Source organism: Candoia aspera, chromosome 1 (genome assembly GCF_035149785.1).
Source record: "Candoia aspera isolate rCanAsp1 chromosome 1, rCanAsp1.hap2, whole genome shotgun sequence".
NCBI lineage: Eukaryota > Metazoa > Chordata > Lepidosauria > Squamata > Boidae > Candoia > Candoia aspera.
In genome coordinates, this window is record NC_086153.1 from 10503438 (window position 1) to 10525282 (window position 21845).

A 21845-nucleotide genomic window follows, 5' to 3' on the forward strand; every position below is an offset into this window, starting at 1 on the left:
CCAAGCTCAGAGAGCACCAAGAACTCCACAGTTCAACCCTGAGCTACAGATATTCTCTTCTATTGTAATCAATGATTATCAGGGTTGGTTTCTGGCAACAATTTAAGGCCTTGGTATTAACCTTCTAGGTTCTCAACACCTTAGGGCAGTGTTCCTCAACCTCAGCAACTTTAAGATGTGTGGACTTCAACTCCCAGAATTCTCCAAGCAGCTGGGAGTTGAAGTCTACATATCTTAAAGCATGTAGCTGGAGCATTCTGGGAACTGAAGTCCACACATTTTAAAGTTGCTGAGGTTGAGAAACACTGCTTGACTATCCACAGTCTAGTGTATCAGGCAGGATGCACATTTTAAAAAACAAAATCAATGAATCAGTTGAAGGACCACATCTTTCATTGTGAACCTGTTGGGATCTGCAGGAGAAGCTCTTCTGAAGGCATCTACCTTCTCAAAAATCTGTTTATGAGGAATACTGGACAGCACTTTCATTTGTGTCTCTCTCAAACTATGAAATATACATCCTTGGAAGTTGAGTTCCACTCAGACTGACTTTAGAAGCTCAGTCAAGACATATCTTTTGAACCAGCTCTTTAACCGTTCCTGTGATTCGGTTAATATATTTATTTTTTTGATTGGCTTAAGATACAAGCCTCCTTACAGTACAGTATAGAAAGGCAGGTTATGGATCAAGGAGGCAAGCAAAAAGAGTGCGTGAGAGAGACATGGATGCCTGCACCGTTAGGAGAAAGGCAATGAAACAGAAGAACCAAGGTAGGCGAGTTGATGGACACATCTGGAAATTTGCAAGGTGGTTGTATGCATTATTACACAATAAAAGAATGCCCTTCTTTGTGCTTTTTCTCTCATAGCCCTTTGTCCATGGAACTCTTTTCCACTTGATTTGCTTTTTGTTTTTAAACAGGACCTTTAAAAGGCTTTGTTTCTACAGATGCATGTCAAGACAATTTTGGTTTGTTCTCTCTATTGCATTTAGCTTTGGTGCCCTCTCACTTTTTGCTTTAGGTTTAACTGTATTGAAATGCACAGTGACAGTTTTCCATCTGATATCTGGTGAACAGCTTCTCCAGGGTTAACATGGCATTGGTGCAGCCAGTCAAAATAAGGTTACACAAATGCATTGTGATGCTTTCAAGTCAGCTTGTCTGCAACAGGTTCCAGCACTTAGCCAGCCTTGGCTATCTTGAGAACCAGCACCTGGTTAGTACTTCAGTACTTTAAGGTTGTAGCTGAACCAGAAGAAAAAAATAGCAAACCACTCCTGTATTGTGCCAAATAATCCCATATGGATGTAGTAACCAGTGACTGAGCTTGACTTGAGGGAGACTTGTGAGAATTTGAACCAACACTTAGTGTTCAGTTAGGAAGCTCCATGGACTGACTTTCGGCTAATCAGCCAATCTATAAATACAAGTCAATGTATAAATGTAAGTAGGATCTGCAAGAAAATGTCACAGCGTGGAGGGGTCTTATTCTGGGTTCCAGCCATCCAATCAGCCTCTCCCAGAATGAAAATGTTTTCCTGTGTAGTGGCAATGCAGAAGACCATTGTTATTTTGAGGAGTTCAAGTGCCATATTTTGATTTTCTCCCTCACCCAAAGAAGATTAGAGTTTATTTTGAGTTATACTAATGTTTAATTGGCTTGTTTTTTATTTCTGTCTGGAATGGGGGGGGGGAGATAAGAAAAAACCTCAAGATTGTTTTTGTTAAGCACTAGCTTATCTGTGTAGCTTCTCAGGCTCTTGGATTAAACAGGTGCTCCAGACCCTGGGAACCATCCCAGTCAAGGTCGGGTCCTGCAGCCTCAGTACCATGGAAACAGGGTCATGAGGTTTTAGGGCCAGACTTTGATAAACACCTTAGGATTGTCTTTTGAGTTTTGGGAGCTTCTGCAGAGGCCTGAGCGCTGGGTGCTGTGGAAATTAAGCCATCCTGGGGTATCTCCACTGTCTTGGTCAAGAGGCTCCTGACAGCTTAAGGGGATAGGGTTTCAATTTGCCTGGTATATTATGATTTCCTTTCTTTATGCTATGCTTTTTATGCTTTTGTTTAATCTGCCTAAACTGTGTTTCTGGTTAAACTGTGTTTCTGTTTAAATTTGTTTGCTTAAGTTTATAATAAAGCTTAAACTCTCTTTATCCACTGCTGTGCTTATTGTCTCTGGATCTAAAAGAATCAATTGTCTGAGCACCTGAGCACTTGGACACGTGGCAGAACATCCTGATATTGTCTTCTTGCGCACGGATGGTGCTTTTCTATTTATGCAAGGATCTTACTCAGAGATGAGTGTGCTTTGCACGGCTAGGCTTGGATATAAATAACAACAGTTCCTCAACTTTTCCAGTCCTGATCTTAATCTTATTCCATCTGATAGAGAGCGATCCGGGTCCGCAGCCACTCCATGGAAACCATGGTTGGAAGCCAGAAGAAACACCAGCCTGGAGGAATCCCTGGGAGCTTGAGTGGAGGGATTGTGCACAACAGTGTTGAAATAACCAAGACTACCTTCTCTGTAAGTGCTGTGCAATTTATAACAGTTTAGCAAAGGGCTCAGTCCAAAAGAAGGGATCCCTACTGTCTGAAAGCATCCCATCTGCATTAGCCTTCTCAGGGATTCAGGGTGGGGAATGTCGCTTCTGTGAATTTGGGACAAAAAACATGGCTGTGCCTAGCATTGATTGGCTTTGGCCTGTGACATTCCAAAGTCCACTTCTCTCTGGGTTTTAAATCATGATTCCTTTTCCGAAAGCAAACAACTTATGGAGTAGAGCATCTTGATTGCTCAACTCCATAAATCCTCCACGTGCTTTCTCTTTCCGTACGCATAAACACAGTATGACCCTTGCCTCGTGGTGCTTACAGACTGAATTGTGACATTTAATTATAGGAAGAAAGGGCACTAGAGGCCGAGGTAAATGGGAGGATATATACAAAATAGAATTTAAAGAGATAATGTGGTGGTAGTGCAGTGGCTGAGGTGTTGGACTTGGACCTGGGCTACCTAGGTTCAAGCCTCCATTCAGTTATGGCAACCTTGAACCGGCCACTCTCATCCTCTGTCAGCCCAACCTACCTCACAAGGGTCTTGGGAGGAATAAAGTTAGGAGAGACTTCCATGCAAGAAAATACAGAACACAAATCAAATGAATAAAAGAGAGAAAGACTGCTAAGCATGTTTGCATGGAAATTGGGATCAATTGTTTGTTTCTCCAGCCTCCATTAGCAGCAGCAACAGCCAAGAATCAATCAAGAAGTCCTATAAAGAGGCGTTCGGGGTTGTTCCCCCGTTTGCACACTGGATCTGAAAGCCAAGCAGAACCCCGGACCCGATGGTAATTCAGTAAATACGTGTCTATGAATGTGGTGTCTGGTATCGGGATGTTTGCAACTCTTCGGCTTAGAAAAATGGCAGCTTGGTGGGGACATGATTGTGCTGTATAGAAGCGTGCACGTCATGATGAAAATGGACAAGGATAAATTTCTCCCTCTCTCCAAAGCCTAGGGCAGGGATCTTCCAAGTTGATTAGAAGGAGATTTAGAAGAGACAAAAGGAAGCCCTTCTCCACATAGCCCCTGATTAAGGTCTGGAATTCATTGTCACAAGACGTGATGGCTGCTAACCTGAATTCAATTCAAAGAGGGTTAAATAAATTCATGGAGGACAGGCCTATCAGGTGCTGTTAGTCTTGAAGATTCAGTGTTAACCTCTGAATAAAGATCCTGTTTGTGGACGTGCCAGAGGTATCTGGTTGGCCACTGGAGAAAGCAATATATTGGACTAGAATGGGCCTTGGCCCAATCCACTAGCTAGTCTAATGAGCTGGTGTAATATAGTGGTTAAGATGTTGGATCTGGATGTGGTGATGGCCACTTACTTAGATAGCTTTTTGAAGGAATTGGATAAATACATGGAGGATATGTCTATCTGTTAATGTTAATTCTGGGTTGAGGACAACAGAGCTCCTAATACTAGTTGGAAGGGAACCAAAGTAGAAAAGTAGTATGGCTCCATCTGCTGCTAGTGGGACTCCACAGGCATGCAGTTGGGCCACTGTAAAAACCAAATAATGGGCTAAGATGGATCTTGGCCTGATCTAGCAGAGCTTGTCTTATATTCCTTAGGTCCTTCATGGCAGTAGGTGGGTGCTAAGCCAGATTCTGTTTGCAGAACTGAGACCTTTTGCTTCAGAGAATTGTGGTTTGATATTCTGAAAACTCTAACATGGGATGAATCAGATCTAAGATAATGAATTCATGGTCTTCACTACACTCACTACCCAGCATTTACAGTTTTCTAAACGGGGTACAGAGCTCAGGTTAAGATGCATTAACATTTTCTGGATAATTGATGGAAATAAAATGGATCAAATATTAATGCATTATAAAAAGAAGTACAGATTACTAAAAATATTAAATGTTACATACTGAAAACTAATAAAATTTTAATATTTAGTGAATAAAATGTCAAAATATTCAACCACTGAATTATTAAACTACCCAATGAATGAATGAATGAATGAATGAAGGAAGGAAGGAAGGAAGGAAGGAATATGTATATGTATATGTATATGTATATGTATATACATTCATTCATTCATTTACCCAGACATACAGATACAGACAGACACACACAATTTATTGTGATCAGTGATCCGTCACATGTGACAACCCCCCCCTCCCCATAAAACAGCATAAGTTACGCCCCTTCCTGGATCGGAAGGCCCTTCGAACAGTCACTCATACCCTTGTTATCTCTCATATAGACTACTGCAATGCTCTCTGCTTGGGGCTATCCTTGAAAAGTATCCGGAAGCTCCAGCTGGTCCAGAATGCAGCCATGTGGGCTGTTTTTGGTGCCCCCAAAAGGGCACATGTAACACCGCTGCTGCACGAGCTGCATTGGGTACCAGTTTGCTTCCGGGTCCAATTCAAGGTGTTGCTTATCACCTTTAAAGCCCTACATGGCATGGGGCCAGGTTACCTGAGGGACTGCCTCTTCCCCATTACATCAGCCCGCCCCACCCCATCGTGCAGAGAGGGCATGCTGCAGACCCTGTCTGCAACAGAATTTCATCTGGCGGGGTCCAGGAAGCGGGCCTTCTCTGCAGTAGCTCCCGCCCTGTGGAACATGCTGCCCCCGGAGGTGAGATTGGCCCCATCGCTCCTGGCCTTCCGGTGGAGTCTGAAGACCTGGCTCTGCCGCCTCGCTTGGGGTGGAGAGGGGAATAGAGCTACATGGGGATGGCTGCTATAGACCACTCCTCCCACACTTGGACTGTTTTAGTTTCTTTTGCCACCTGGATTCTTTATTTTTACTTTTATTTATATTATTTATTATTGTATTTTTATACGGTGTATTTTATGGTTGTTGTTTTTAATCGATTGTTGTAAACCGTCCAGAGTCCCCTGATGGGAGGAGATGGGTGGGGACAAATTAGATAGATAGATAGATAGATAGTTAGATAGATAGATAGATAGATAGATAGATAGATAGATAGATAGATAGATAGATAGATAAAAAGTGTTACGCAGTTATAAAATCCTAAAATTAATACAATATTTTCCTGTGTAAAGCAAAGTCAGCTCTAAGAAACACTGCAGTCCTTCTAGAGATGTTAAGGTTCCAGTCCAACAACAGAAAACAGACAAAATCATCCTCAGAACAGGTGTAACTTCTATTACCTTATTTAAGATAGGAAGAATAAGCAGCTGAGAGAAAGTATGTTTTCAGAATTCGTGTGCCTCAGAATAGAACTTCTTGGAAAGGAATGACATGAATGACTTTTGGGTTTGGGTCCCATTTAAGAGCTTCTCACAAACTGGAGATACCCAGGTTTTAAGGCCATCCTCAGCCACAGGAGTCCACTTAACAGGAATTTAGGCCTGCCATTATCTGCCAGCCCCACCTTCCTCACAGGATTGTTGTTGGGGGCAAAACTGAACGATAGAATACTGTATACACCCAGCTGAATTCCTGGTGGAAAGTAAAATCCAGTAGAAGAGAATATTGTAGCTCAAGGGTCAACTGTGGAGGCCTTGGTGCTCTCTGAGCTTGGTTGTTGGCTTGCGGATGTTTCATGACCCAACTAGGTAACATCATCAGTGCGAGTGAGTGTGGGGTCTCCCTGATGGTTTGTCTGGTTTTAATCCCTGCTTATCTGAGTGTTGGCTACCGGAGAGAATGTGTTCTGGTCTTTTTATTTCCTTCTTAGCTTTTTAAAATTGTCTCTTTTGAATTGTGTGTAAGTTCACCTCTGGGCTACGTATATTCTCTTCCATTGATCTCTCTATTTTCTCCATAGTGACAGTGGCTCGGGAACACCCAAGACCCCCGATGGAGGGCATTCCTCCCTTGAGATGAAGTCAGAGGCCTCCTCGAACCCCAGCTCTCCAGAAATCTGTCCCAACAAAGAGAGGTAAAAGCAAAGTGCAATTTTAAGCTCATTGGTAGATGGCATTGAAATGGAGTCATTGTCTTCTGGGATTCAGGTTAGTGACTTCCACTAAAAGTGGTAGGCCCATCATTTCACATGTGGGATGGGATGCTCTACTACTAAAGTTTTCAGGAACTAATGGAACTGCAAAAATGATGCAAAGATATGGTGGAGGGCCACAGTTGATATAGTGAAGGAGACTCTTCTGATTCTCAGGGTACATTATGTACTTGTTGAAGTCAACGACTGACCCCAGGGTTGGAGAAACAAAGGGACAAATTATATGAGCAATGCCAACTTCCAGTCTGTGTCTTTCCTGTGAATTCTCCTTTCTTTTCCAAGCTGGGTATAAATTATATTGGAGTAGTGTGATGAGGGACAGACTGGTCACACTACTCAGACCCTGCAACACTTAGCAACCGTTTTGCTTAACAACCGAGTTGCTGGTCCCAACTGTGGTCACTAAATGAGGACTAATTCTATGCTTTAAAGTCAAGGAGTTTTGAATCTCAGAATTGGAGAATGGTAGGTAGAGATGGAGCATTTCCTAAGCATCCTGATTTTTCTCTCTCGCCTTCTGCCAGGCCATTCATTAAACTCAAAGAGAATGGAAGGTCAAATATCTCCCGTTCATCTTCAAGTACCAGCAGTTTCAGCAGCACTGCAGGAGAGAGTGAAAATATGGAAGAATACGAAAGCCTGGTAATGCAGCCTCTGCTGTCTGCCCTTGGTTGATCTGAGGTGGCAACATTTCCTGAACCAAACAGAACTCTTTTAGCATACAGGATTATGTATTTAAAAAATTAGTATCTGTCTCCTCAGCTTCCATCAGCACTGCTTGATAACTCCTCCTGTTTCCTTTTATGGTTGTCTGACATTGTCAGCCCTACCGATCTCTGACCTATAAGGATTCAGAGTAAAGAAGCTGATTCAGCCTTCCACGTTCTCACCTCTTTCCTACTGTAGGTCTTGGACCTTCTGTGTAGATGCTTCCTTGCTCTATCACGATCCCACCAGAGCAGTGTTTCTCAAACTTCAAGATGTATGGACTTCAACTCCCAGAATTCCCAGAATTTCCCAGCCAACCATGGGAGTTGAAGTCCACCCATCTTAAAGCTGCCAAGTTTGAGAAACACTTCCCCAGAGCAATCCATAAAAAGTTTCATGGGTTGAGTTCCTGAGCCCAATGCAAAACGTTGAAGCTTGTCCACAAAGCCCTAATGGAAACCCCACTTGTTCAATAATTCCAAGTACAGCAACCCCAAGTAGGGCCTTTTCAGTGGTGGCATTAGCTGCAGTTCCAGACCATTCTCCCTGGGGACGTCTGCCTGCCACCCTTGCCATCCATTTTTGGATGTCTGCTCAAGACATGATGTGAAGGTAAATAATTGCCAAGGGACCAAAAAGCCACCAAACAGATACCTGTTATGTCAAGACTGGTTTTAACGTCAAGGGAAGGGGTTGGGATCACTGTAGGGATAACATACAAATATAGTTGTATGGCTTTCGTTGGTTTTGTTTTACCTTTTGAAAAATGTATTCTGCACACAGCTCTGGGCTCCTTTAGGAGAAAGGGTGGTATACAAAATGAAATAATAATAAAGCTTTCTTCAATTCACAGGGCAGCCAGTCCTCAACTGCATCACCATATAAGCAAGATGTCTTTGTTTACAGTCCTTCCCAAAGCATCGAGAATCCAAATTTAGCATCAGCCTCAACCCCTGTTATCATGAGCAGAAGCCCTACTGGTAAGTCAAGCCATACCCATCTCAATGGGCTTTGTGCGGCGCTGCTTTTGAAGATGACGCTCAAGTAGGGTGGCTTGGCATCGTCTTCTGGGATGTGAACTTTCTAGTCTGGTCAATGGCCCTGAGATTTTCCTGGTAGTTTCCCATCCCAGTATGAACCAGGCCCATCCCTGCTTAGCTTCCAAGATGGAGATAGTTACGCTTCAAATACAAGAAGAACCTTATGTACTTACTGTTCTTCAAACAGAAGATAGGGCCATCCAAGTGCCTTTTGCTGTCTGAATGCTTCACTCCTTCCCATATATCAAAGCCATCCAGGTAGAGAGCTGAATCTTACTCCCAGATTAACAAAAGACCAGATTCCCTGTATTATAGAGTAGGGGGGCAGACAGACGGGCATACACCATGAACACCTCTATTCCTGAAGCTATGCGGTGTCTCCTGATTTGAATAGCATATATGTCAAAGTAAATCAGACAGTCAACCAACTAACCAACCAATTTGCCACCACTACCTACCCCTTCTCTGTTGGCTGACACCTGAGGTATCTGCTCCATTCTTCTTGAGTTAGGGGCCAGTTCCTTAAAATCTAAGAAGCTGAAGATGCCTTATGATATTTAATTTATTAAATTTGAGCTCTACCTGCAAAGCTCATCACTCCACATAGCTTATCAATTGCCTTTCCCTGTGCCTTGACAGGAAATATCACACAAATAGTGTGGAGTCCGTTAAATGGTTGCATGGTGTGTACGTTTAGAATGCACCCACCCGTCTTTTTGTTATTATAGTTTTTAAAACTTTTAAACTGGTTTTAATGTTGTGTCTGAATTAAGTTGATTGTTTAGCTTTGTGTTTTAATTGTGTACACCACCCAGAGTCACATGCATGAGATGGGCAGCTATATAAATTTGATAAATAAATAAGTAAGTAAAATTCATTTGTATTTATATAAGTTAAATGATACCTTTCCATTCAGACAAGCAGTAAAGACGACTAGCAAAATTAAAAAGGGCAGTACAAAAAATAAAACAAAAACAAAAAACAAGATAATGCACATACTAAAATCATTTCATGATTAAAAGCCTGAAGAAAGAGATGCTTTGTTGCTCACTAGCATGGTGAGCTAGTTTGTGTTTGTTTGTGTGTGAACAAATCCCAGGAGGATACATGACATTGCCTATGTATAAACCAGTGTTTCTCAGCCTTGGCAGCTTGAAGGTATGTGGACTTCAACTCCCAGAATTCCCCAGCCAGAAAGCTGGGGTATTGTGATGAACATGTGAATTAATAATCATTGGTGGCACTCTTTCATTCCTTTCTTTTTCAATCCATATTGGTTCCAAGTCTTCCAAATAAATAATTGGAAGCAAACTGCTTTTTTTTTAATTGTTCCAGGGGATATAAAAAGCAGAAATTCTCCGAGATCAAATTTAAAATTTCGCTTTGATAAACTTAGCCATTCAAGCTCTGGTCCGGTAAGTACCAATGCATGTAACTGCCTTCCCTTAAATCATGGCAGTGACTTATCCTGTTACATTTCCCACTTGCAAACAAAGGGAGGTGGGTCAAACTCAAGGCATGGCCTTTGGAGTGGCAGCCGCCCACTAGCAGAAGCTCCCTCTTTCCTGACCTCTGACATTTTGACTTTTGAATGCTTAACGTCTGTCTCCGATGTGTATTGGTGTCCCATGGCTGTATTTAGTAAGATACAGCACCACAGATCCAACGTAGGAAAGATCTTGCAGAGGGGACAGTGGTGCATTCAATGCATCTGTTGGCTTTTTTCTTTTAAAAAGTTGCACCTTTTCCTGGGCTGACATGATAGCTGCATGGTGCTTGGAAAAGATACATTTATGTTAAGGAGGTGCTGATTTAATGTCTCCTTAACTCAAACAAGTTTCTCCTGGGACCATGTGGCTAATGTCCAAACCCAGGAAAAGGCATAGCTGCTTCTTCAACTTCTTTAAGGAGATCCCCCCCACAAAACACAGGTGCAGTCAGGGTGCACCTGTGCCCTCCAAAGCATCTTTTCCACTTTGGATCTCAAGAGCTATCTCAGGTGAGATAGTAAAACAGCTCATCGCTTGTTTGGTTATTTTAAGCACAGGGAACAGTAGGAAACTCAGGGAAGGAAAAAGAGTAGGGGAAAAAAATTCTGCCAGGTTTTGAACCATTTACAATGCAAGAGCCACTGTGCTGTTCTAGCACCGGTGGTGAGTTGATCTAAAAGAACTTTAGAAAAGAATTTAGAAAGAAATTGTATGGTAAGAAAGGATTTATTGTTGTGCCTGCATGTATGTGAGAAAAGGCAGGGGATTATAGGAATTGGAGTCTGGCTCATGTAGAGGGTCAGAGAGGGTTGTAGAGATGCTTATATGCTTGACAGAACATGTTTCCTTTGTCTGCAGACACATTAGGAGAAGAATAACCTGTAAGGACTTCTAAAGGTAACTATATTTAGCCCCAGGTTTATAATGATTTTAATGCCAACTATTGACAATAATGATAGGCAGGACATTTTTTCAGTGGGGGACACACTTTTTTAAAATTATGGTTGTGGTAGGCCTCTGTGGGCTGCAAGTGGTACAGCGATTGGTGGCTTTCATGGTGGGGGGCAGTCAAAAAAGGCAAGATGGCGGTTTCAGCTGCAAACAAAGCTCACCTGTACAAAAGGGGAAGGGCTTCAATCACCCAATTGTGACTGCCCTCTTGCCTTTTTTGACCCCCTCTGTGAATGCTCCTGACAGTGACATTACTGAAATGGAAGGGATTGACTACTTGACCCATTTTTTTCCAACATGGGTAGTTGCCATTTTGCTGCCAAAAATTTTAGCAGCTTGATTCGGGGGGGGGGGGGTCATTGGGTGGGGGAAATATACAGTGTCCAGCTCTGATTTCATGAGGAAGCCAATAGCTCCCTTTCTCCAAATATATCAGTGTTTCTCAACCTTGTCAGCATAAAGATGTGTGGACTTCAACTCCCAGAATTCCCCAGCCAGCATGCTGGGAGTTGAAGTCCACACATCTTAAGTTGCCAAGGTTGAGAAACACTGAAATAGATGAATCATAACAAAACAAAACAAAACAAAAAACCCACTACCATTTAAATGGTGGGAGGAAACTTTTTAAGGTGCCCTCCTGGTGATCCCAGCAGCCTGTCCCAGAAGAAAGAAAACATGGTTTTCCTTCCAAACTATTGCCTTTATTCAGAAGCATCAGAGGGACAGCTCTCTGGGATGTACTTGTGACTTGATCACAGTCCTGTGGAATGATAGTCATCTTGTGAGTTCTGCATATTTAACCAGGCTTTCAAAGCCCTCCAAAATAAAAGCCCTCCAAATTTGTTGCAGCAGTGAGTTCCATTAATGGAGCCTACCCACTTTAAAAGCCATACTGGGTATTGACTCTCAATGCCTCTCTTTAGATGTGTTATTGAAAATAACAGCAGTGAAGAAGGCTATTTTTGATGTAGGTATGGATCACCTCCAAGCCTAATTTTTTTCCATCTCCCTATCTTTTGCAGGACATTTTTGTTGTGTTTGTTTCATTTTAAACAGGGTGGGAGGGAGGACTTTTGTTTCGAACAACAGCATCCCTCTACCACACCAAGCGCCATAGCCACATAAGGAATGTCCTTCATCCGAGCAGAATTTCCATAAAACCACAAAAGAACGGCTCTCTTCCTACTTGTTCCATGGCAATCGTCCATGCTTTCTCCCTCTGGAATGGAAGGATGCCCCATGGAGGAACCCAGTTTTGTACCACGTGGACCTGAACTGGCTTCTGTCGTTTTTCACTCGGTATATCAACAGATTGCTAATGTTGTATGTAGCTGCTTGACTTGAGATAATGAGTGCTGCTTTTTTGGGTGAATCTTTTGACTTGAGAAATAATATTAATAATAATATAATAATAATACTTCTTAGCTGTTTTGTGGGCTAGTTTCTTACCTAATTGAGGCCCCAAACCCTGGATTTAAGTGACCTTTTCTTTTTCTTATGCTAACACTGATGTTAAGGTTTCCCCCACAAAGACAGCGCTGTGCCAAAATGTTCTTCTGCCTTTGAGCATTCTGCTTCCATGTGATGGAAAAGAAATGGCATTGGGTTTTTGCTTTTAAAGGAGAAGAAAAGGTTGATGGACATCACAAGGGCAGCAAATGATGGACATGCACATACCTTAATTACAGGTAGCCGTAACAGTGCATGTGAGCCTTTGGTCTTTCTCTGTATAGTTCTCACTGGCTTGCAGTCTCCTGACTAAATCCTGACTAAAGAGGGAAAAAGAAAGGGGTTGCCATCTGGGTTTCTTTCAGATCAGGGAGCAGCCAGAGACATTTCAGGGATGTGTGTTTAAAAAATTGTAAAATAAAAGCAACCACACTTGACACTTCCCCCTTTGCGATGAGAAAATAAGTTCAACGTCACCCTTCCCCATCCTTCCTAAAGCTCCTGGAGAATGAAGAGGAAAAACAGAAGCCACTTTCTCAGGCAATGAAAATGAATCCAAAGGACACCATTTGAAACAGTGTTACTTGGAAACAGCTTCGGTGAATGCGGCTCCCTTCCCTCGAACGTAAAAAGAGCGCTGTGAGATCTAAGACAGAGGTCTAAGCAGATCTTTATTCCCCCCAGAGCCATCCAGGAACCTCTAGGAAGACTCCATACAGGGCATGGGGACAACCTCACTGCCTTTGAACACGGATGCTGTATTTGATTAATGGTCAGTGATAGACCTTGCTGCCTGCATGAATGTACCTTAAATTAGCAGCCTTGGATCACCTTGTGGTGTAAGTTCTGTACATTTAGCTAAAAGCCCTCTGGATTAACAAAGCATGTTGTGGCAGTGACTTCCATGAATGGACTTCGCTCACCTTGAAAAACCATGTTCAGTTAGAGCTCTCAACCATCTGGAGAGTTTCATAAAATTTATTCGTCTATGTTCTGCTTCTTCCTTCTAGTTTGGCTGTTACAGGAAGAGCAGCATGTGTTTGTGACTCTGTATAATTTCTGTAAGCCACAGATCCAACCATGTTCTCTCTTTTCATGTCATATCAGAAGTGGGCCAGCTTTGTGTGGCAGAAGGCAGAAGCCTTCTCCAGGGATGCTTTTCCAGCTTTCCAGTCTAGCCTGCAAGTCCTGGGAGATTCTGGTGCTCTCTCCTCCTTATACTGACACAGAAGAACCCTGTTTAGTTTTCCAAGGTCAGCCAGTTGACCAGAAGTTGTGTCAACTTCTACCTACCCCACTAGGTAGTCCAGACCAGGACATCTACTCTGCAGGAAGGCTAAAACTACTTTTATTGGGATTGGCTATGACAACAGAACCTTACAAGCCTGATTGTGCTGGACCTCCAGTGAATCAGGGTGGCATCTGCCTGATCCGCTTCCAGATGTTATCTTGTTGCTCCAGACTTAAAAAATGTCGGCCTCTATTACCTTGGGAACGGTTCCTGAATATTGATGCAGATCTCCATCCGAAAAGTGGCTGTAACAGAGGCGTTAGAGGAAAGAGTTGGAAAAATTCAGATATAATGAATGAATGCAGGACAATGTCACTGGGATTAATAATTTATTCTGCCAGATGGCAAATTAGTTTTTGATATGGAAGAGGAACAGATTTTTCTGTGATTTTGACTGCAGATGCCTCTGATGCTGCCCGTACAGGTTGATGAAAGCAGAGCTATGTTGTTGCACACAGGCTCCGCCGCTTTTGTGCATGTGTGCAACATCGTGACACACCTACAACTGAGCTTGCGTGGTGCCAGCAAAACTCTGCTTCCCTTTTCCCTCCCTGTGGGCACCACTGCTAGAAATTTTTCCCGTTCACGTCTTATGTAGGAGACCATCATTACAGTTTATAAACTGAACCTGTAAAATTTTGTCTCCCTGTGATGCTGAATCAAAATGTGCGTTCACCACTGGATGCTTGCTGGCTAAATTGTTCTTACACCTTTGGGTTTGTTTTTGTCGTTGTTTTATGTTGCACCTTGTCCATAAGGTTCAGGTCAGCCCCCGCTCTGACAATTTGGAAAAATAGCTTGATTTGGCTTGGCATCAATTCGGAGGTCTTGTGACTCAGCACTGCCTCCAAATCTGAAAGTCAAACCAATAATAATAATAATAATAATAATAATAATAATAATGACAAAAAAAAAGTCTGGATAGTGGACGTTGCAATACCTGCAGACAGCAGATTAGAAGAGAAAGAACGAGAGAATCACAAAACACAAAACCTGCACATAGAAGTAGAATGACCGTGGCAAAAGAAAGCAAAGATAGTACCAATAGTAATAGGCGCCTTGGGTGCAATCCCAAAGCATCTGGAGCACCACTTGAACACCATCAGCACTGACAAAACCACCACCAGTCAGTTGCAGAAGGCAGCTTTACCTGAAACAGCTTCCATCCTGAGAAGATATCTTCAATATTATTGAACAACATCTGCCTATCCCAGGTCCTTGGGAAGGACTCAGAGGTGGACAAAAATGCAAAATCCAGTCTAAACATCTGGCTGACTGTGCGATCAACCATAATTTTTATTTATTGAAAATTTGATGAACTATAAGGTACAAAACAAGATCTGTAATCAACAGATAATGCTGCCCAACCTCAGGTTTATAAGTGACAGTGAGACAAACAAACTTTTTACAACCAAGCACTTGCAGCTTTCTCTTTCTGAAAACTTCGGGGGTTTTTTGGTTTCTCCTTGGCTGCCAATGGAAAGAAGGGGACATGTCAGGAATTTTCACCTCTGTTTTGGTGAAATTTCGGGGTGGATGTTTGAAGGAGGGGCACGAAACTAAAGGGGTTCTAAACCTCCTGGAAGCTGGACATATCTATTTTCATTTAGTTAATTTTTTTAAAAAGTGAATTAAAAAAAAAAGGAACAGTCGCATAAATTGGTTTCCCTCCTCCTCCCTTCCCAATTTATGTGGCTGTATGTTTTAGGGGATTTAAAATTTTATACAATTTTAGGGAATTCCTCGGGCTGTAAGAGTCCAATGACAGGCTGCAAAACCCTCCCTGCAGATCAATTTGGTCTTGCCAGGGACAGTGTGAGAGTGCAGTGTCTGAAGCCCATAGTAAACTGAGTTCAAAATACTGGCAAAAGTCATAATCTTTAACCCAGGAGGCTGAGTTTAGCATGGAAGAGGGAAAAAAATGAGAAGTATGATAATATTGCACTGTCTAGTTTTCTAGAGTTGGGCAGCCTTAGACATCTCTGAAATAAATTAAACAATAAAAATAATTGCTGAGTGGGTCAAATTTGAGCTTTCACTAGATTTCCCCCCAAGGGAATCCTTGCCATTTTGATCTTCAGCTCCATCCTATTTCACAGAGGGTAGCTTTCCCCGAACACCACTTCACTCCTAATCAAGCAGCTGGTTTTCAAAGATATACTGCTTCTGAGTCCGGAGGTTCTACTCATGTTTTTCAAGCGTGGCAACTTTAAGATGTGTGGAATTCAACTCCCAGCTGGGGAATTCTGGGAGTTGAAATCCATACATCTTAAAGTTGCCAAGCCTGAAAAACACTGTATTTCTGATTTTTTTCTGTTTTTGAATACTGCATACAAATTTCCTGTATTTTCTGGTTGTATTCTGATAGAGAGACTGAGGCTGCAATCCTATCCACACTTACCTGGGAGTAAGCCCCATTGATAGAGGTGTTTGAAAATGGTGTTATTTACCTTACTCAGAAGGAAGCCCATTGTATTCAGCAGGAAGTAGGTGTAATCCTATCCTACTTACTGGAAACAAGCACCTGTACTCATTGAGTATAATGGGACTTATTTCTGAGTAGACATGCATAGGATTGGGCTCTGAGAAATAATTATATATGGTCATTATACCATTGCTAAAACAACAAACCTAATGGTGGCCTAAGACTTTTGCACAGTACTGTATATTTCACTGGTACTTCTCTCAGCAAATGCTGGGAGCCAGTGATGTATTGTATGAGAAAAATCCACCTCTTAATGGAGAACTTCGCACTGATTGATTTTATTGCTTAATTTTGCATTGAGTTGTTTAGTGTCTGAGGAAAAAAATACTTTACAAAAAGAAAAGGACCTCAGCCATTGCACTCTGCATAACAGGATAACAGGCTCTTTAACATTTCTTAGACAGTAACAGAATGTTATTTTTGTTGAACAGGAAGAAAAACACAAAGCATGCATTGACACTTTTGATTAAAGTTTTCTCTGGCTTTCACAAATGTAGCATGGTACTGCAGCAAATTAAGAAAAATGCTCATTTTTAGAGAATACCAGAATATATCTTACTCCTTCATTTTGACAACCCAGGAAAAAAACAAACCATTATTGTGTTCCTAAAGTTTAATGAGATTGTGAAGAATGGGATTTTTTAAAAAAAAAGTAGACTCTGATAAAATGAAGTATTTTTCCTTGTGTTGAGAAGCAACGTTTCCTAGCAGGTCGCTAATGTATGTTGTACATAATGTATATTTAATTTATTGCTATGGTAGCATCTTGTATTTGTTATTGTATAAAAAAAATTCTACAGAAGGGTAAAAAATGTATATTTTGTTGCTTAAACGTGTCTTTGCAAAATTCATAATTAAAAAAAATATTTTGTGTCAAAAGCTGTCTCTTGGCTTGTTTGGCCACCTGGGAGCCAGCTACATGTCTTTGTTTGATGGACAGTTCCCTATTTTACTGTGGCATGAAGTTCCAGAGGCCATTGAACCAGGTTTCATCAAAAAAGATTAGTTTCAGCATTCCAACATAACCCTCAAAAAGATGTCTACTCTTGCCTTGCCCAGAAGACATGACAAAAGGAAAAGCTTTGTATATGAATGTAAAGAGCTATGCATTCATTTTGAAAGGTGGTGGTGGTAGACTTAATGTAGCCTATTTAGTTCAATAACCAGTGCTTTCCAAACAAATGCATGCATAGCATGTTGCTGCCAAAACTTTTAGCAGCCTGACCTTGGGGTGGTGGTCATTGTGTCTTGGGGTATACAATGGCTTTGGGGTTGCAGATCTCCTTAAGTTCTGGGGTGTCCTGACCTGATTTCGTGAGGAAGCCAGTAGCTCCCTTTCTCCAATAGATCAGTGTTTCTCAGCCATGGCAGCTTGAAGATGTGTGGACGTCAACTCCCAGAATTCCCCAGCCAGCATGGCTAGCTGGGGAATTCTAGGAGTTGAAATCCACACATCTTCAAGCAGCCAAGGGTGAGAAACACTGAAATAGATGAACCAGTCTCGGCCGAGATCGAATGGGTCTCACCCGCACATAAGTAGATTTGGATTTCAACTCTCAAGTATAGACCCAGTCCATTTTTCAGTGGTAGCTAGTAGGTGTCTCTTCGTGGTTCCTGCCTTATTTCATGCAGTTTTTTGCATAGGTTCTTTTTTTTTTTTTTCAAGGGGGGGGGACTGTGGTTAAAAAAAAGGGGGAAATCTTTTCTTTCAGCCTGCAGTACCTTGATGGAAGCAACATCTGGAGGGCTGTATGTGAATGAATCGGCCTCTGGCTGGGAAGACTTCCCAAGCGAAAGTGTGGTGCCCTTGCCAGCAACTGAGAAATAAATATATAAAGAGGCCAAATAGTAACTTTTCTTTAAAAAAGGATGATATTGTGAAATACAGCCATGAAGGAGGTGGCAAGTAAGGAACGGCTCAAACCACATGTGTTCTTCAGGAATGCGCTGCAGGTTGAACATGCACGGAACATGCAAGGGGACCACAACACATCTACGGAAACCCTCTCTTTCCTGAAGGGCATTGGCGTGTGCAAGATCCTGGTGGTCTCCCATCCACAAAATAAACCACTTCTGACTTTTATTTCTCCCACAGCCCATTCCATCTGGAGTCCCCATAAATAGTTTTTAGACATGCTTAAAAAAACATAAAAACTGAAAAAATGGACACATTTGTGACCACCAAAAAACACACACTGATGGTAGGCAGTGGGGGGTATCCACAGGAAGGTCAAAAAAGTCATGCTGGTGGCCGAGAGGGGCGAGGCATCAATTGCATAGTGGTGACTGCCATCTTGACTCTTTTGACTTCTCTTGCAGATGCCCCTGGCAGGCAGTTGGACAGCCTGGGCACCTGTCAGCACACGGGCACCTCGCTTGGGCCTTGCACTTCCTTTAACTTCAACTTTGCTAAAAGAGTACTTTAATTTTAAAGCATCGCTCTCCCTTTTTACACAAATGCCTCTGGGCTTCATTGCAGCTCTTAAGATCTTTAGAAAATAAAAAAATGAAAAGAGTTTGTAGTCAGAGCTTTGCCCGCCTGGAAGAGAAAAGGCGACAGAGCCCCAGAGGTGGAGCCCAACCTTGCTGGACATTTTGCAAATATGCTGGCCGCAGGCTCTCAAACTTGCAAAGGACCCATCAATCAGATGCACAATTTTTTGATGTGCCATTTGCCCAGGACAGCTCTGCCAACTGTTTTCTAGTCTGTTTCTTTAAAACACCGTCCTCCCTAACATCGAGGTTCATACAGAACATCCCAGCCCAGAAAGCAAAAAACAGAAGGTGAATTGAGTCCCAGGCACCAGAGGGTGAATCTGACAGTGTAATCTGAGATCTAATCTACTGCCTGAGAGTGTTGGTGGGGTGGGGTTTTCTCCTTGGTAGTTCCTTGATTAGGGTTTTGTTTTCTGCTTGTTAGTCTGGTGTTAATCCCTGCCTGTCTGGGTATTGGCTGCTGGAAAGGATGTGTTCCGGCCTTTTTGTTTCCTTCTTAGCCTTTTTATCATCTCTTTTGAATGGGGGTAAATCTGTGTCTTTTTCTAAATGTCTACTGATGGCTGATTTGTCTGAATGCCAAGCTTCCAGGCATTTGATTACAAATTATCATTATTTGGCTGCCCATCTCATGTAACTGACTCTGGGTGGCTCACAACAGCTATAAACCAAAAAAAAAAGAGTTAAAAACCAAGATACAAACATATAACTATCCATAATCAATTTAAAAAACGTAAAATCGCAATCAGCAGCAGAATTCATTCTACATCCTGATACAGGTTGGAACACAAAGAGTTAAAGCTCACCTTTTCTGGTATCGTCCAATGCTGTGTCCTAAAAACAGCTCAGGAGTAAATATTCCCACGGGAAAGAGGTGTGTCTGTGTGTGCGTGTGTGTTGCAGTATTGATCCATTTAAGCCATTCCATTCCCAAAGCTACAAGGGAAACTTTGCTTTTGAAGAGGGAGATTCTCCTTTCACAGATCCTGTGAAATGGCCACATGCAAACCTTTGGCAACCCTCAGGACCTTCTCTGACCGGTTTTCAAAAATTAGTTGCATGATCCCCTTTGGAAGCAGGGATCTTGGAAAAACAGGAGAGCAGAAACTCTAAAATAGTTAAAAGGAAAGCAACTGGGGGGGAGGGGCAGGGAATGGCCGAGGAAAATATTTTAACCTCTTGTCACATTCACACATGAGACGACCCTACCCACAGTGGGCCTTAGCCCCCAAAATGTTTTATGTGGACCAGACTTCCAAATTTTGCCATTCTCCAATATAAAAGGGACAGATTCCCTCCGATTTAAGGAAAGTCTGGACACATGCATGATTTTTTTCTTGGCAACACTTTGAAGTGGTTTCCACAGCCTTCTTCCTGGATAGTTTTTCAACTTCCCAAGCTAAGCTTACAACTGATGGATTGATTATGTGCCATCAGGTTGTTTTTGGACTCTTAGTGACCACATAGAAAGACTTTCTTCATGCTGATGGGTCCCTAACCTGGTCCTTCAGGTCTTCCAACGGTGCACCCAATGCCTCTGTGACTGAGACCATCCACCTTGCTGCTAGTTGTCCTCTTCTTCTCTTGAGCATCCTAGACCAAGCCAAATCCAAAAATGCTAGGGAATTCCTGGAAGCCTGGCAGTCAGACAAGTCAGCCATCAACAGGCACAGAGAGGTAAACAACATTTACACACCATTCAGAAGAGACAATCAAAAAGCTATGAAGGAAACAAAAAGACCAGAACACCTCCTTGCCAGCAATCAACACCCCGATATGCAAAGATTAACACCAGATGAACAATCAAGCAGCACACAATACCCTAATCAAGGAACTATTAACTCAAGAAGTTGCCTAGTCAGGCAATGAAACGTCTGCAAGAAAACCACCAGGCTCAGAGAGCACCAAGGACTCTACAATCTTCTCCTCTTTCCTTCCACCTTTCCCAGCATCAGAGCCTTCTCCAGAGAGCTGGGTCCTTCCATAACAATGCCTTTTTTGATAGCCAATTCAGCCCCATTTGCACAGAAAATTGAGCTTTAGGCAAGCTTAAAGAACAGCCAACAATGCTGGTTCTTTCAGCAAGACTGCCCTCTGGTGTTCCTCACATCCTTGCTGAAAGTCTTTGCAACCAAAAGGTTCCAGCAACAATCTGATATCCTTTTTTGATTTTTAAAGTACATCTTATTTCAATGAAGAGTCGCTTATTAAAAAAACACAAGTGTGGGGTGGGGGGCGGAAGCTCTTACCGATGGTGGCTATTATGATGGAACAGTAGATTGTGTCGTTAATGGACCGAGCAAAGGTTCAACTGGGCACATCTTTATAAAAGAGGCAGTTAAAAGAATTTGGGAGACGGGAGAGAACAGATGCAGCTGATGGAGGGATAAAGGGAAAAGAAGGAAGAGAAAGAAAGATAATAATTAGACTCAAACCCAAGAAAAGAGATCTGGACTGTAATTATCTATTCAGACCATGGTATTGTTGGGGAGAGTTTTAACAATTCACCATCCTTAGTGAGAGGGTGAAAATAATAATGCCCTTCCCCACGTCTAGGATACTCCAAATCCAGAAAAAGTACTGATAAGGAGATCAAGACAAGAAATCTACAATGGAGGAAGAGTTTAAAGTGTACCCAAATCTCTGTCTCACAGACCAGTTGCGGGGGGGGAGGATGCTGTTCCAGAGGGCAGGCAGAGAAGGCGCATCTCCTGGATCGCCTACGGATGAGGCCCAGAGAATGCCGACTCTGTCCAGATGGGTTGGACTAGTACAGTAGCACAGCTTATGGCTGTTCAGAGCTAAAAGAAAAATACTACGCAAATCAATCACAATAAAACAGGATGACCTGGGAATATTCTCTTATATGCACGTATTTGTGCTCGCATGCACACGCGCACACACACACACAAGCACCCATTCCCTGGTGCAAAGTTCACATTCAGGATATTGGAGCTTTGGACTTCCGGTGGGAACGTGGCCGACTGAACAGCTGTCCATCAGCTCCGCGGACAGAACTGACAGCAGAGGCTTTGTTTTTGGGCTCGGGTGGGCTTTTTCCTGAATAAAGAAAAAGCTCGGAATCATCCCATTTGCCCTGCCAGAGAATCGCAGACGTTTACGATGATCCGGCAAGAGACAACGGGAGGTGGGGACATCACCATTTCCACCCCACACTACGGCCTTAAAGGGACATTAGGTCGAGCCACCCCATTTCTAAATCACCCAGTTTATATTTTTTTTAAAGTTTATATACCCCAAGAGAGGCTTTCTACATCAAGAAGAAGTGGACTCTCTTGGTGCTTATTGTTATTCTGGATCAAGTTTTTAAAAATCTTTTAAAATTTTGGCTTGTTTTCCCCTTTAGAGATTAAGGAGGACTGAGAATAAATAATTGCCTCCCTGCTATTATTTTTGTACT

General features: G+C 42.4%; 1 protein-coding gene across 4 annotated transcripts in view; it reads left to right on the forward strand.

The window, feature by feature from the left end:
* Positions 1 to 16807, forward strand: part of RAP1GAP2 (RAP1 GTPase activating protein 2) — a 240374-nt gene extending 223567 nt beyond the window's left edge. For 3 of the 4 annotated variants that reach the window (XR_010067545.1, XR_010067543.1, XR_010067544.1), the window contains 7 exons: positions 2395 to 2532; positions 3234 to 3352; positions 6323 to 6436; positions 7039 to 7156; positions 8076 to 8202; positions 9598 to 10649; positions 11726 to 16807. Coding sequence is in view for 1 of the 4 variants with exons in the window: in XM_063297332.1 (XP_063153402.1) it covers positions 2395 to 2532; positions 3234 to 3352; positions 6323 to 6436; positions 7039 to 7156; positions 8076 to 8202; positions 9598 to 9677; positions 10611 to 10619 (705 nt within the window). In the remaining 3 variants the exon portion in view is untranslated. The remainder of the gene's footprint in view (positions 1 to 2394; positions 2533 to 3233; positions 3353 to 6322; positions 6437 to 7038; positions 7157 to 8075; positions 8203 to 9597; positions 10650 to 11725) is intronic. The other variant, XM_063297332.1, reaches the window with a different exon arrangement.
* The last annotated feature ends 5038 nt before the right edge of the window (positions 16808 to 21845 follow it).